Source organism: Rhinopithecus bieti, unplaced genomic scaffold (assembly GCF_001698545.2).
Source record: "Rhinopithecus bieti isolate Rb0 unplaced genomic scaffold, ASM169854v2 scaffold_3062, whole genome shotgun sequence".
Lineage (NCBI taxonomy): Eukaryota > Metazoa > Chordata > Mammalia > Primates > Cercopithecidae > Rhinopithecus > Rhinopithecus bieti.
Window position 1 is genome coordinate 3,125,543 of NW_016804432.1, and position 15,367 is coordinate 3,140,909.

The 15,367-nt window shown below is 38.8% G+C and overlaps 1 protein-coding gene across 2 annotated transcripts in view; it reads left to right on the forward strand.

The window, feature by feature from the left end:
• The window catches only part of PDE11A (phosphodiesterase 11A), a 466,948-nt gene that overhangs the window by 354,479 nt on the left and 97,102 nt on the right, over positions 1–15,367 (forward strand). For both annotated transcript variants that reach the window (XM_017868289.1, XM_017868290.1), the window contains 2 exons: positions 8,476–8,622; positions 8,883–8,990. In XM_017868289.1, coding sequence (XP_017723778.1) covers positions 8,476–8,622; positions 8,883–8,990 — 255 coding nt within the window. The remainder of the gene's footprint in view (positions 1–8,475; positions 8,623–8,882; positions 8,991–15,367) is intronic.

Consider the following 15,367-nt stretch of genomic DNA (forward strand, 5'->3'; position numbering starts at 1 on the left):
TTCTTTCCTCCCTCCCTCCCCTCCCCCCTTTCTTTCTTTCTTTTTGAGATGGAGTCTCACTCTGTCACCCTGGCTGGAGTGCAGTGCTCGCTACAAACTCCACCTCCTGGGTTTAAGCAATTCTCCTGCCTCAGCCTCCTGAGTAGCTGGGATTACGGGTGCCCACCACCACACCCGGCTAATTTTTGTACTAAGTTTTGTATTTTCAGTAGAGACGGAGTTTCACCATGTTGTCCAGGCTGGTCTCAAACTCCTGACCTCAGGTGATCCACCTGCCTCGGTCTCCCAAAGTGCTGGGATTACAGGCATAAGCCACCACGCCTGGCCCTTCCTCTCTTACTTATCTCCCCCAGGAGCACGTCCGTCCTTCCTTCTGGCTCTAGAGTGCTCTCTCTTTTCCCCTGATTCTTTCAAAACAGATAACTGACGGCCCATTAGACCCAGAATCCCACTCAACCGAAAACAAATTCCTTTCCCCTGGAGGACACAGAGAGTTGCTTGGTCTTGTCTTCAAATTTTCCCAGTTAGAGGAAAGAAAGGGTTTGCTGTTGAGTGCAGCAAAGAAAGGGAAAAGGAAACACTGACAATGCTTTCCCATATGAAAAGGGCCCACACATTTGTTACCTGCCGCAACTAAAATTGGGACCAGAGCTTCAAAGGGGAAGTTCTGGGAGGTTTGACCATAGAGAATGGAGACTGGTCACTGCCAGGGGTCGAGGGAGTCACCCTGGCATGGACAGTGAACAGAAGTCAGCCCTGGAGTCACATGCAAGCCAGGCGCCTGCACTGTGGTCGGAGGCCACTGGAGCTTGGCAAAGCGGGTGCCCTTTACTTGGATGAACTCAAGTTTTACAGTTGTTCAGGCAGCCAAGGGGTCCAAGCCTCTTAGAGGAAATCTTGGATCTCTGTGACCAAGCACTGTTTTTGTTTTGTTTGTTTGTTTGTTTTTGTTAACAATGGAGCCCTCTGTCTGTGCCTCCTGGTGTTGCACCATCTTCAGGGGAGACTGAAACTCTTTTCGGCAGCGCTGTTCTCTGCCCTGTTTCCTTACTTACTCTCCTAGTGAACTTGTATTCACCCTCCAATGCCAACATCAGATGGTCCTCCTCCTTTGTGCTTCTTGGCATCTCATACGCTCACTCCTGTTGTTGCCTCTGAACTTTATGCCTCTGGTTTTGTTTTGTTTTGTTTTGTTTTACCACGAATCATTGTTTATTCTTTCTTCTTGAGTAGGCAGTGAGCATCTCAGGTATGGAGTCCACAGCTTTTCTTAGGTTTTGATACATGCTGTATGACCTTTAAACATTTTTGATCATAGTAACTATTTTTTAACTGTTTAAATTACTAGATGTACTTTATAAAGCTGAGGTTTAATGACAGTTTGGAATTAAGGCAGGAACGTGAAGCCGAATGTATTTCACTAAACTCTCCCAGGGGTTCCTGTGGTGTCCCGTGTTTCCCCCATCGCAGCTCTTAACCCATACTGTTCTGTAATTGCCTGTTAGTTTCTCTGTATCCTCTGACAGGCTGCGAGCTCAGGGACCATGCTGATTTTACAAACATAACCACAGCATATGCCAGTGCCTGGCATACAGTTAGGTGCACAATACATGTGTACTGAATTAAAATGGATTACACTGGGAGGTCTCCTGGGGCAGAGGATAGAGCTTGGCTCTTCAGAGTCTAGGTACCAAAATCTTCTCCACTCACCCTATCCTTCTATGGGGCTGCTATCAGCATAAAAATCATAATGAGCATAACAACAACACACCAATGTCAAGCGCCAGCATGCCAGCACCGTTATTTAGTACTTCCTGTTTCCAAGCACTGGGCTAGGTTCTGTGTGCATTATTTCATTCACTCCTCACAACAGCCATGCAACACAATTTTGTGATTGTTTGTACAAAGAATGCTCAATCTGAGGCTTACTTCAGTTTCTTGCCCACTGCCACTCAGCCAAGTAAGTGTTAAAGGTAGGATGAGAGCCCGTATCTGTCGTGAAGAGTGTTCTAGGCAACTACAAGGCAAATTTAATGAATGACATTAAGAGAAAACAATTGCCAGAAGAATTTAAATCCTACTTTTTTTAAGAGACGGGGTTTCACTATGTTGCCCAGGCTGGAGTGTATGCAGTGGCTATTCACAGGTGTGATCACAGTGTATTGCAGCCTCAAACTCCTGGGATCAAGCAAAAACGCTTACTTTTTCCTAACATTGCTGCTCTGCTAATACCATTTACCTCCTCCTTTGTCACCTCCTCATTGTTTGCTCCCCCAGAAGACAAGTTATTTTTTCAGCATCATCTTGGGAGTATTTGAGTTGATTCTGGGTTAGCTGTAATCAACACAAAGTAACAATTTGGGTTCATTCCAAAGTCAGTTGTGAATTTAGAAACTTTCCCAAGTGAGTTTTATATAAGACAAGACAGAAACATTGTCCCTCACGTGGGTCCAGGCTGCTCATAATAAAAAATGGATTGAAAAGCAAGTCATCTGGATATAAATCCCAAACGCCAGCCATGATGCACCCAACTTAGTTTGCATAATACAGAAAGGGGGACTCTTGCCTGGCATAGGCCCATTTTGAGAGGCAATGTGATGGTTAGGAGCCAATCGCTAGCACAAAGCTCCCCAGGTTCAAATCTGCCTCTGCCAATCACACTGTGCAAATTTGACCAACTTATTCATTATCTATTTCAGTTGCCTCATCCTAACATGGAATTAAAACTATTCCCAAGCTTTTAGGGTTCTTATGAACATCAAATGGGTGAGTATATGCAAAGTATAATACTAAAATAGTATCTGGCACATAATAAGGGCTATAATTATATTGGCAAAAGAAAGAACTTTACTGTCCCTTCCACATCACCATAGCTCAACCTCCTGTCTCCATTAATCCCAGAATCGTAAAGCCCCTGACTAGGGCTTTTGTCCAGAGGATTAAGACAGTGAGTAGGCTGGAATTAGCAACAAGTCAATTTTCCTTTGAATTGCCGGGGCTGGACTACCACCCACTTTGATGTTTCTTCCCATTTTCTGAGCATCACAAAATGTAATATTCATGCGTCAAGGGATCCAGGATTGTATTTTAACATTTTATGGCCTCTTCGTAAAGCTACCTTTTCAATTTTAGAGGAGGCAGTTTTATGACTCCCTTTGATAACCACTTAACTATTAAGACCCAAACAAAGAAGAAGAATGGTCAAAGGATATCAGGTACTTCCAGCCAGCTAGAGTCTCACTTCTTGAACATTATTCAAATTAGCTCCAGGACTCATAATTCTGTGTTTTCATTTATTGCTGCAGTAAAGTAAATGGTTCTTTTATCCAAATGTTATTTCCTGGCTATTAATTCAGCAGTTATTTTGGATTGTGGCACTCCTCTTTGATTTAGGGATATGACACCTTATAAATATTTAAAAGTTGAAGACTGACACTTGGAGAAATTGACTTTGATTTGTTTTGTTAATATCTTATGGCTAGAGTAATTATAGGTTTGGAAAATGCAATCTCATTTTCTGTTTACTGGGAGCAACGGGGAGCACTGTGTCTCTATAACAAGGAATTTGTCAATGGAAGGCTATTCCCAAATCTTTTGCAGACCAGATCTCTATGCTTGTCTGCTCAAGATACATACTGCCTGTTACTCTTCAGTTTTCTCCAGAACCTGCTCTTTAACCCAGAAATGTGGGGATGAAAACTACCCAGACTTCTCAAAATAGCTGAAAATGGTCATTCCTGAAAGGCTTAGAACTTTCTTTCATCTACACGTGCCAGCAAGGGTTTATGGCAGGGCTCAGCGTGATCTACAGACTGGTGTGATTTAACCACGGATCAATCAACCTATTAGGGGAAAAAAAGACAAGGTCAATAAGGATGGGTCTTGGTGAACCAGAGGTCATTTTACATTTTCAACCTAATGTTCTTATTTCCTTTCCATTAACATTTCATAATGAAAAAAATTCCTATATTCTTTAATTTTTAAGATAATTAAGTGAATTTAGTGCCTTTGAAAGGTAGAGGATTTATAATGGTATCGGGGAATACACTATTAATAATCTACAAGACAGGGGCCACTTGGAGTGGAGCAGTGCTGCCTCTATCACCATTTCTGCTTCTTTGGTAACAAACTGTAACAAGGTTCAGCCTCCTTTGCCAATTCAGAACCAAACTTCTCTCCTGAGACCAGAAAGATTTGTGTCTTTTGGGACGGGACCTCTATCTCTTGAAAAGTGTTTTTTCACTAACATTTGATTTTGAGTTGGAACAAATTACAGCAAGCACAGATATTTCTGAGATCTTGGTATTCTCTATTTACAAACCCTCAAACACATGATAGGAGTAAAGAATTGTTCTGGAGCTTCCCTAAGGAAAAAAAAAAACATGGCATCTGCCTCTAAGATTATTACAGCCTAATAAGTGAGTTCACTGGCAAAAGTGAACCCACAGGGGCACAGAATAAGAGAAAGAGATCTACGTGCCTGCAGCCAGGCCTGTGCACATAGAAACAAAGGGCCTACAGACTAAAGGCTGGCTTCCCTCTGAGTTCTCCAAGCTGACCATTCTAGGTATCATTTACTAAATTAACTTCATTGATTTTTGGATAAAGATGATAGATCAACTACACCCATTTTCTTTTGTTGTCTCCCCATGCACTACTAAAACAAAATAAAGGTTTTTTTTTTTTTTTTTTAATGCATAAATTCTCAAAGCCAAAGAAATTGGGAAGGGACTTAACAGTGACAAAATTTTGGACGCTGGAAAACAGATGGATGAATAGGAAGTAATTTAGCAAACTCAAGACAGCCAAAATAACCTAGCATTAGGAAAAGCTGAGAGGCAAGCAGATTTATACCATAGACTCCTCCCCACAAATAGCTCAGGAATTGACTAATTAAGTACCTTTGAAAGTGCAAATGAAGGTGGGCTTATAAACAGGAAAAAGCAGTTAGAGCCCCAGATCCTTTGTTCTACTCCCTACTCCATAAAGACTAGAGGCTTGTCGTCTGGAGAGAGTATAATCGTGGGTCTTCGAGTTAGGGAATTGTCAGTGCAGAGCGTGAGGGTGGGTGTGCAGGGTGAAAACAGGAGGACTGAACGAACAGGAGACCAATGCTGAGACTCCTCCTCCAACCTGCTTCCCCACTAGGCTCCAGCTAGAAGACTCTTCTCTGGGGATTCTGAGTAGCTAAAGAGTAAAGACACAAAGATGCTGACATTTGGTGGTTTCTCCAGGTCAGACACATTCCCCCTACAGAGAAGCCCCCAGAAGCTCCAACAGAAACTTTTAGAGCCCCACTTTTACACAGGAGTGGAAAACTAAAGATTACCAGGCCGCTAAGGAAAACCTCTAATATTTCTAAAGCCTCTAATGTATTAAATAATTTATTGAAAGTTGGCTGATGAAGAAAAAGATGAAATCATTGATTGATGAATAGAACAAAGATGTGCTGTATGCATGCAATGGAATATTATTCAGTTTAAGAAAAAAGAAAACGTGTCATATGCTTTAACATGGATAAACTTTGAGGACATTATGCTAAGTCAAATAAGCCAATGACAAAAAAAGACAAATATTGCATGATTCTACTTGTATGAGGTAGAGTAATCAAACTCATAGAAACAGAAAGAATGGTGGTTGCCAGCAGCTGGGAGGAGGAGGAAATGGGAAGTTGTTTAATAGGTATGGAGTTACAGCCATGCAAGATGAAAAAGTTCTAGAGATCTGTTGTATGACAATGGGCATATAGTTAACAATACTGGGCATATAGTTAACAATACTGTACTGTACACGGTACAGTATTTGTACCACAATTTAAAAAAAGAGACTAAAACAAAGTACAGAGAATGAAGCAAATTATAAAAGGAGAAGAAAATGACAAATAGAATTGTCATTCACATCCTCAGGCAGGTAAGAGAAAATATTGTATCTCTGAAATAAAATTAGGGTGCTATTAAAAATATATAAAAAGGAATATCCAGATGACAAAAGAAGAGTTCTTAGAATGAAAACCGTGGTATTAAAATCTCAACAGTAAGAAGAAATTTCCTAGAAAACAGAGCAAAAAGGAAAAGAAATAAAACATATGAGAAGTGAAAACATGAAAGAAAAGAAAATTAAAACTAAAAGAGAAAGGAAAGAAAGAAAGAAGAGAAAAGAAGAGAAGAGAAAAGAAAAGAAAGACAAGCCAGTCCAAAGGTCAAGTTAAGGGAATTCCAGAAAAATAAAAGGGAGGAAGAAATCTTCAAAGAGCTTATTTTAAAATGTTTTTCTAGAATTAAAAGACATAATTTTCCAATTAAGAAAAGGGCTTACAACCAAACACCACATGTTCTCACTCATAGGTAGGAATCGAACAATGATGACAGTTGGTCACAGGGCAGGGAACATCACACACCAGGGTCTGTCGTGGGGTGGGGAGAGGGGGGAGGGATAGCATTAGGAGATATACCTAATGTAAATAATGAGTTAATGGGTGCAGCAAACCAATATGGCACATGTATGCATATGTGACAAACCTACATGTTGTGCACATGTACCCTAGAACTTAAAGTATGATAAATAAATAAATAAAGCAAGATTTAAAGTGACAACAAAAAATCAAAGTGCAGTGGAGGATGGAATTAAGTGTCGTTTTTTTCTCTCTTTTTTTGCAATCAGAATTAAGATGTCATCTTAATAATTTATTATAGCTAAAGATAAGCCTTTAAAATAGTTTACTACAGCTAAAGCTAAGCCTCATGGTAACTACAAAGCAAAAACCTGTAATAGATACACTGGGGGGGGAAAGAAAGAAAGAAAGAAAAGACTTACAAAGTGCCTAGGATAATAAATGAAAATAAACTCACACCAAGGCACATTTCCATGACATTTCAGAACTCTTGAAGCAAAAAAATTCTACACAAACTGGGTAGGAGGGGGAGTTATTTTCAAAGTATAATAGCCCAGAATAGCTTCTGACTTCTCAAAAGTAACATCGCAAGCTCAAAGAGCAATGCCTTTAACATTCTAATAGAATGATTTCCAACCTAGAATCTTACCTAGACAAACTGTTAATGAAATGTGACAGTAATACAAAAACATTTCAGACTGCACAGCCTCACAAATCTACCTCACACCTTTTCTTGGGAATCTGTTAGAGGATGTGTCTCACCAAAATGAGAAGAGAAACCAAGAAAGAGAAAGATGTGGGCTAGAGAAACAAAAGAGAGAGAGAAAGACATCCCTATAATTACGGTGAAGGAGTATCCTACGATGAAAACTACATATCAGACATAGAAGATAGTTGGTCTAGATTCGAGAAATACAGGAAGTTCCAGGAGTGATTTATTCGTGAAACTGATGGAATGCCCAAAGCATATGAACATTTTGAGAGGAGACTTAGACAACTGGTAGAGAGTTTCGGGGTTGAATTAATTACAAGTACATGGAAAACTAAGCTCCACCTATGGAGGAGCATAGAGTTGGGAAGGAAGGATTAATGATGTGTTTTCTGGAATGCTTGGAGCAGCCAGAGTTGGATTGAATCTCTTAGCCAAAGTAAGTAGCTCCAGGGCATAAATTACTGTCAGGGTAATTTAAACTCAGTGAATAGATAGGAATATAAATACAGAATGGTCTCTGATAACCTGAAAATATAAAAGTGACTCCCTTACCAAGAGTGATCCAAAGAATATGGTAAAGCCAATGAAATCACCATACAAATGATTTCCCAAGATTTTCTTTTTCTCCTTTTTAGGCTCGTTTGTGGGACAGCTGATTGACAGTTGCCTAACATGGGTGTTTTGAAAATCTTGAATATGTATGACCAGTATTATAATTATGTTGTGTATTTATATAGAATGAAGCTAAACAAGACAGCAAAATTGATCTCAGTGAAACATATGCTTATGCTAAACCTCCAGATATCTCTATTTTATTAAGGCAACATATTTCCCACCAGAGATGTGCTGTCTGATCCTTTCAATCATTATGAATATACAGAACACGTGTGTAACAAAGAACACGTGCAAGCTACAGGATATAAGGATAGAAGAAACAAGGCAAAGTGGTGTATTCCCATCTCCTTCTCCTGAATAGCATCAATTAAAATTCACAGCTGCTGGCTGCCCAGATGTTTCTTGCATTTAGTGCTCTGTAATATGCATCAGAATATATTGTATGACCACGGTTTCCATAAACTTGACAGTGCTGTATTCTAAATTCTGCAGACTAGATCCAGTGTGTGTATTTTATCTTCAGATTAGTTTCCCTCCTGCCCCCCGCCCCCCGCCCCTCTGCCCCCACCTTCATTTGCTTGGGGCATTTGCAGTTCAGAAACAAAAGACATTTACAGCTCAGAGTTTAGCTGTATCAGGGTGTAAGTGCAGGTCAGGCCTGATTTATGTGGCACTTCTGATAAGCAGGGGAGGAGAGCAGGATGGGGGTTTAGAAAAGCTGGTGAACTTGGCTTGACTTATGTCTTTGCTTTTGTAGGCAGCCAACATCCCTCTGGTGTCAGAACTTGCCATCGATGACATTCATTTTGATGACTTTTCTCTTGACGTTGATGCCATGATCACAGCTGCTCTCCGGATGTTCATGGAGCTGGGGATGGTACAGAAATTTAAAATTGACTATGAGGTAAGATGTCTGTCTTGGGTGATCCAAGCAGTTCACCTGGGACAACGTGTTAGGCACTCTGAACCACCAGTTTCCCAAATACAAAATGGGGATGATAATCCCTGCCCTGCACACCTCATGGGATTACTGTAAGAACCAGACGAGATGTTTGTGGAAGGCCTTTGATCATTGAGGGTTACTCAGACATAAGGCACCTTTGAGATAAGGGTCCACTGGAATCACTTGCAACTGCCTGACGCACCCTCTCCCTCCCATTTCAGACACTGTGTAGGTGGCTTTTGACAGTGAGGAAAAACTATCGGATGGTTCTGTACCACAACTGGAGACATGCCTTCAACGTGTGTCAGCTGATGTTCGCGATGTTAACCGTAAGTGTGCTTAGCAATGGTGGAAGATCATTCCTCATTCACAGGAACTGGCAGGCCTTCTCCTTTATGTTTCCATTTCTCTGAAAAATTACCATGTGATCATTTTATGTTGGAACTTACCTGCCCTTGTTATGAAAGTATATATGTGCCAGCAATTTCTGAGCTTGAAAGCTATAACATCGTTGAGTCCTTGAAGCCAGTGTAGCCTTGGAATGATTACTTGAGCTTCTCGTCAGTATTTTTTCTGGGTAAACTGTTTCTTTTACAAAAGAAATGCTCAGATTTTTAAAGTAATCTTTTTGTAGAGGAAATGTAGATGAGTAACAGAACAAAGAGATCACTGGATATGACTCTTGACTGGTGGAAAGCCAGTAGGGAGGTATGAACATCACCCACAGGAATACGGAAATCCTGAGAGGATGCCCATTTGAGACAATGCCCAGGGAGGCCAAGGGGAAAAGAGGGGTAGGAGTGCGCGCTCCCCAGGTTTAGGGCTTACTTGCCTTAAAATCTCCGTCCCACTGGGTTTTGACCCAGTGATGGTGGCCAGTCTGTTTCACGGAGATATCTAACACAGCTGGGCAGAGGTAAGCCTTGGAATTTAATCCGAAAGCAAATGTTTGTGGCAAAGATTGAAACAAATCCTCTATTTACTTCTTTTGGCAAGAAATAAGGCTTGTTTTGGCATAATTTCTACTACATTGTTACGCTATCATCAAGTAAAATGTTTTCTGGCTTAAATATGTTGGTTTCTTTGGTCTCATAGTTATATATACACACATATGTACGTACATATCTGTGGGTGTGTGTAAACAAATTGCCATACCAAAAAAGAGAACGTGAGTCTTGGATTCTTCCAACATAAAGCAAATACCTTATATTTTTGCAGCCAGACTAAAATTTAAACAGAAAATCACAGCGCCAAATGAAATGCATTTTCCTTTGGTCCAAGTGAACAAAGATGATTCTGTTCTGCTTCTTCCTCAAAAAAAAGAAAAATCTCTGCCTCATTTTCTGCTTATTAAAATTTTACTCATTCTTTAAGGCATTGATCTAGTGCCAGTTTTTCTACAAAAGTCTTCCCCTTTCTCCCAAATCATCAATAATGTCTTCTTTCCCTGTACTGTATCTAGTACAACACATCTTTCTTGCTACTGTGTATTTTAAGTTACAAATCTGTCATCCTCCTATAGAGTAAGCTGCTAAGGGAAGAGATCATTTCTTGTTCTTTCAACAACATCTACTTATTTGCTCAACCACCATTTACCGAGGGTAGCACCAGCGCCTTGCACTCTGTCATGTACTTGGTGGGTTTTCAAAAAATGTATGTTGAATTGACATGAGCTGAAATGTGCATCTGGCATAGAAGATGGGACCAGAATGTCTTTTGTACTAGGGACTTGTGCTTTGGGTCCTCGACTGCTTAAGAAACAGGCAGACTGGCCTGGGAAAACTGGACTGGTTCCATTCTTCTGTTGCATCCACCATCAGAGGAGTGAGCCAGTCAAGTGAGAAAGGAAGATGCTTTGAACCATGAGGCTTAATGGCTCAAGTGACAACCATTGCTTGGGAAAAAAAAAATCTTCATTTTGTTTTTCCATAGCATACCTCAGTAAACAAGGTATAATTTTTTTGTGTACAGAGTTCATGTGTCTGGCCCACAGAGGACACTTAATAAAAAACTTCTTACCCCTTTATTTTGGAAAACCTATGGATTTATGCTGAATTGCCAAAATAAGTAAGCAGGAATCCTGTTCAATGAAGGGAAAAGAAATGGCTGTGACATTTTTGAGTTAGAAATGTCAAAGACAGAGACAGATTTTTATGACAAGCCTTAAAATAGTTGGAATAGGGGAAACCGGCAAGAGCACCAGGGTCACGGTGGACACTTAGGAGCAAAAGGAAATATATACCCAGTTTTCTGCAGTGGTACTTCCATTATAGGGGCAATTTTGATCCTTTCCAAGAAATTGAAGAAAATAGAATTCTTAAACTATGTCACCACAATGGGGATGCTCATATAGTCAGATTATTTCCAGGGTGCAATTGTTTTTGCAAGTATGCTCAGCAACGTTGAAGAGCAGCATTGTTGGAGAAGGCTTAGGTTTTGTTTTTTCGCATTCATGCTAACACAGAAAGCGGAGACTTCATTGTTAAATTTCTCTAAGGAGGGTGGGTGGAGGAGATCACAAAACAAAAACATGACTTCAGAAAGAATACAACGTTATTTTGGTTTCTTTCACATTGTATTGAGTAGCCACATCTGGAAAATATAGTATTTTCTGCTCATTACATTTTGTTGAACTTAACCAAGGGTTACAGTCGGTTAAAAGTGTCAACATTTGTTTTTCTCTAGAGTAAGTTATCTTCTCCAAACTTGACTTGGGTCAATCTGGTTAATCAGAAATTTTTAATGAAGAAAATAATTACAGAAGTAACAAAGACTACTCAATCAGTGTAGCTAAAAATAAATTTAACTCACTCATCAATTCTCATCTCTGGAGTGTGACCTTGGCCTATGGTAAAATGATGCCCTATTTCTTTCCACCAATGGGCACTCATGTTTTGGGCACTCCTGAAGACTCTGAAAGCCTTTCAATGTTTTGATCTTATCAGTGATTAAATTTCCATTCCAGGGATCTCATATTTCCTGTCTGTGGGTTGTGTTAGAACCAAAATTCTCTATTAATCTAGGGGGGAAAAAAAGAAAGAAAGAAAAGAAATTCACTATATACCAACCATTGGATACAGCCTGTTTAATGTCATAAAGCTAAGCACAGCGTGTGTGTGCTGAGGCTTCCTCTAGATGGCGCTCCAAGGCAAAGTTTCCCAGCTGGTTTCCAGAAAAGAGGGGAAAAAAAACCTTACCAACCTTCCTTGAAAGTGCTTCTTCTAGCACTGCCACCACAAAATAAATGTTTTTCCTAAAAGAGATAGCAACAAAACCAGTCTGTCGGAAAAGAGCCTCTCCCATCAGGATGGGCCTGTTTTATGACTGCCACCTTGCATACCATACTGTTAACGTGAATAATAGTGTTCTCCGTGTGACCTTAAATCTGTGATTGTGTATTTTTCCAAGCCCATTGTCTCTGGGAATGGAGAGATGCATAGTTCTGTGTCACTGCTGAACAAATTTTGGTACCACGTACAACAGGACGAGCAAATTATAAATATATGCCCCAGCTTCCTAACCTTTAACCCTAAAATCACTTCATGGGTGGAAAATAAACCTATTGACTCAGCATTGTGTTTTGCAAAAGTATTCAGGTTCATGTCTAGGTAACAAAGCGGTTTTGTTCCTTTAGATATTTAAAAAAAAAAAAAAAAAAAACTACTCTGTAGGACAGGCAAATGATATAAAATGATGAGCATTTTGTTCACTGGGAACCCTGTTAATGACTTATTAATTTGTTTCATGCCTCTGGTCTGAAATTTCACATTTATAAATTTGAAAGCTTCAATGTTATTCTTTGCTTTTAAAGAGATAATTAGGTAGTTAAAATTTCCCAAATACTTTGAATTCCTCCGACAAATACAGTACGTAGTAACAGTTACTATTTGTGGTTAAAATGAGGAAGAAAACCTGCAGATCAGTGATCATCATATAAATTGTCTTTACTAATAGGAGTTTATAGAACAAATATTCCATGATGCACATACGTAATAAATAAATTATAACTATAAATACATGATGAAAGATGATGGACATATTTCTTAAATTCACGATGTAGACTAGATATAGGAAATGACTCTGCTTTTGTTTGTGTTCTGTAAAATAAAAGGCATGTAGTGGTGCCAAGGTTGCAGAGACATTTTTTTCGGTTTTATAAATGATGTATGAGCTCTGACAGATTTTCCAAGGGGAAAAAAAAGATTTCTTTAAGAGTCAGTATTCTTTACTATCCCATAAATGTACTCATTAGCACTTTGGGCCATGCCCTGCATCCTGTAGGATATCAATAAAGATTAATTGAATGAGTGAATTTAGTTTAGGGTAATATTATTCAAGGAACCATGCTGCTCAGTGTCCAGTTAAAAAAAGCTATAAAATGATGAACAACTATCATTGCTTGAAATTTTGTTCTTTCTTCATATCACACTAAGGTTCAGCTAGGGTTCATATAGAATATTATGATCTTGCAGAATTCACTGGATATGAAAAGAGAAGAGCACATGATCACATTAAAATTTATGGTGGTGCTGGCAGAGTGGCGCTGGTGGGGAATTGCAGTTAAACACTAATAATAACCAAGTATCACAGCAAACACATTGACACCCCCTGACATTTACTGGGGGCTTCTTAAATCTTAATGTGGAGGTAGCATGTTTAAATCCATATTTGTGTTGTCAACAAGGTTATTTTCAGAGATAAGCCAAACCATTTTATTGATAATTCAAACTAGAGAGCAGAAGGGATGTTTAGGGAGAAAATCCATCCTATTCACCAGCTTGAGGCTAACGTTCTGTCCTCTGACTGCAGTTTTGAGGAAAGTCCTTGATTTTAGAGGTAGAAAATTCTTTCTGGAAGATCTTAGAAGCACAGCTGAAACTCCTCCCTCCCTGTCCAAGAAATACAGAACCAATTGAAATTTTAAATAAAATATTTTTACTCAATAATCAGAATCCTACTCTCAACAGAAATTGAATTCCTTTGTAGATTGTAACACTGGAAGTTACAAAGAGAGAGATCTAGATGTTTTGTTCTGTAAATGACTAAAATAAAGTAATAAGCAGTAATCATATTTGTAATCATCAAATATTTTACATTGCATTTTCTTATCAATAAAAGTAGTAACTTGTTATATTTACTTTTAAATAAATGGCAGCATTATCGTAATAACATAATAAAATCTACATGATAGAACAACCAACTCTTTAATCTTCATGCAGATGTAACCTACAAGATGGCAAATTTTTAATGTATAAAAGGAATAATTTTTAAATGTTTTTGCAGAATATCAGCGCCAGACACAATAAATTAACTATGGGGCTAATCAATTTGAATACTGTGTTTAAATTACATTTAAGGCTCCTCTCTTTTAATCATTTAAAAAAGGTTTCTATTTTTATTCTCTCTGACTACATCTCAGAGCCCCAATTAGGCACTCTATGCTTCCAGCTGACATTCCCTTTATCCACATTTATTTTATAAAAGAAAAAAGGCAAAGCTGCACATAATTAAGAACGTGGTGTGCTAATAACCAAACATACAATTGGGCAGAAGGATAATCCAATCCATTTCCTCTCACAGGAGAGTAACCTCCATAACTCACTTTAAGCGCTGCCATTCATGAGTTATGGGTCATTCCCTTTCTAGTGAAAATAAATTCTCCCGCACCGTCAGCCAGAGCTGGGTATTTTTCTTAGGACATGTAAATTGTAAAAGTGTATGAACATAATCATGTCCGACGTTACAGGGAAAGTATAACCTCTTGCTCACGGACACAGGCTTACACGTAAATGTCTGTAGTTTTGAGGCTGGGGCTGCCTAGTTACAATATAGGATTTTTGATTAAAGTAAATTTATTCTTGAGATTTTTATGATGTTGGTAAACTGCTTAATCTGTCGCTTTGTGTTTTATGACGCTAGCCAAATCCTCCAGGTCAGGGAGACCCAGCAGCAGAGCCACCGTCATTTATCACAGCCTCCATTTTCCACGGTGTATGATTTCCCAGTGGCACTTTCTTGGGACTGAAACCTGGCACCTAAGGGTGTTAAGTTTGGAGCTATAAAAAGTTTTAAGTTTTCATGGGTCTCATATTTAGTTTTGGCTCAATTATGGCTAATAAAAATTGGGGTAAGCTTTGAAGAAGCCTCAAATTCTTGAAATTCACCAACCTGGGCTCTGTGGCATTTTGAGAGATCTGTCTTTCTACACAATTAATGTGCACCAAGTGATCTGCTTCATTTTCTACGGTCATAAACCATATGTTATATTATATGCAGTTCACTGGTAATTTATCAGAAATAAAATATAAATTATATTTCCAAACATGGACAAAACTTGCCATCCTTGTCCTCAAAAAAACGTCGTAAAGCACAAGTATTGTTAGGGTTGAAAGCTAAGTCCTTAGGAATCTGATACTCTTTTTCTTTTGGTTCATTGTAAAATGCATTATATGTGCTATATACATACAGCTATGTTTATTTATTATCTTTTGATGTAGAAACCTCAACTTTCGCAAGTCTTAGTATTTAGTTGAAAATTTCTTTATACTATTTGAATATCTTTTTGTACATTTTATCAAAATAAGAGAGCAGAAATATATTGAGCAAATTTTATTTGACCACATTAGGACTTCCTGAGAATGAAATAAAGAGTGTTGACGGATATCAGAGGTTTGCTTTGAAATACTCTAGCAAACAAACAAAACAA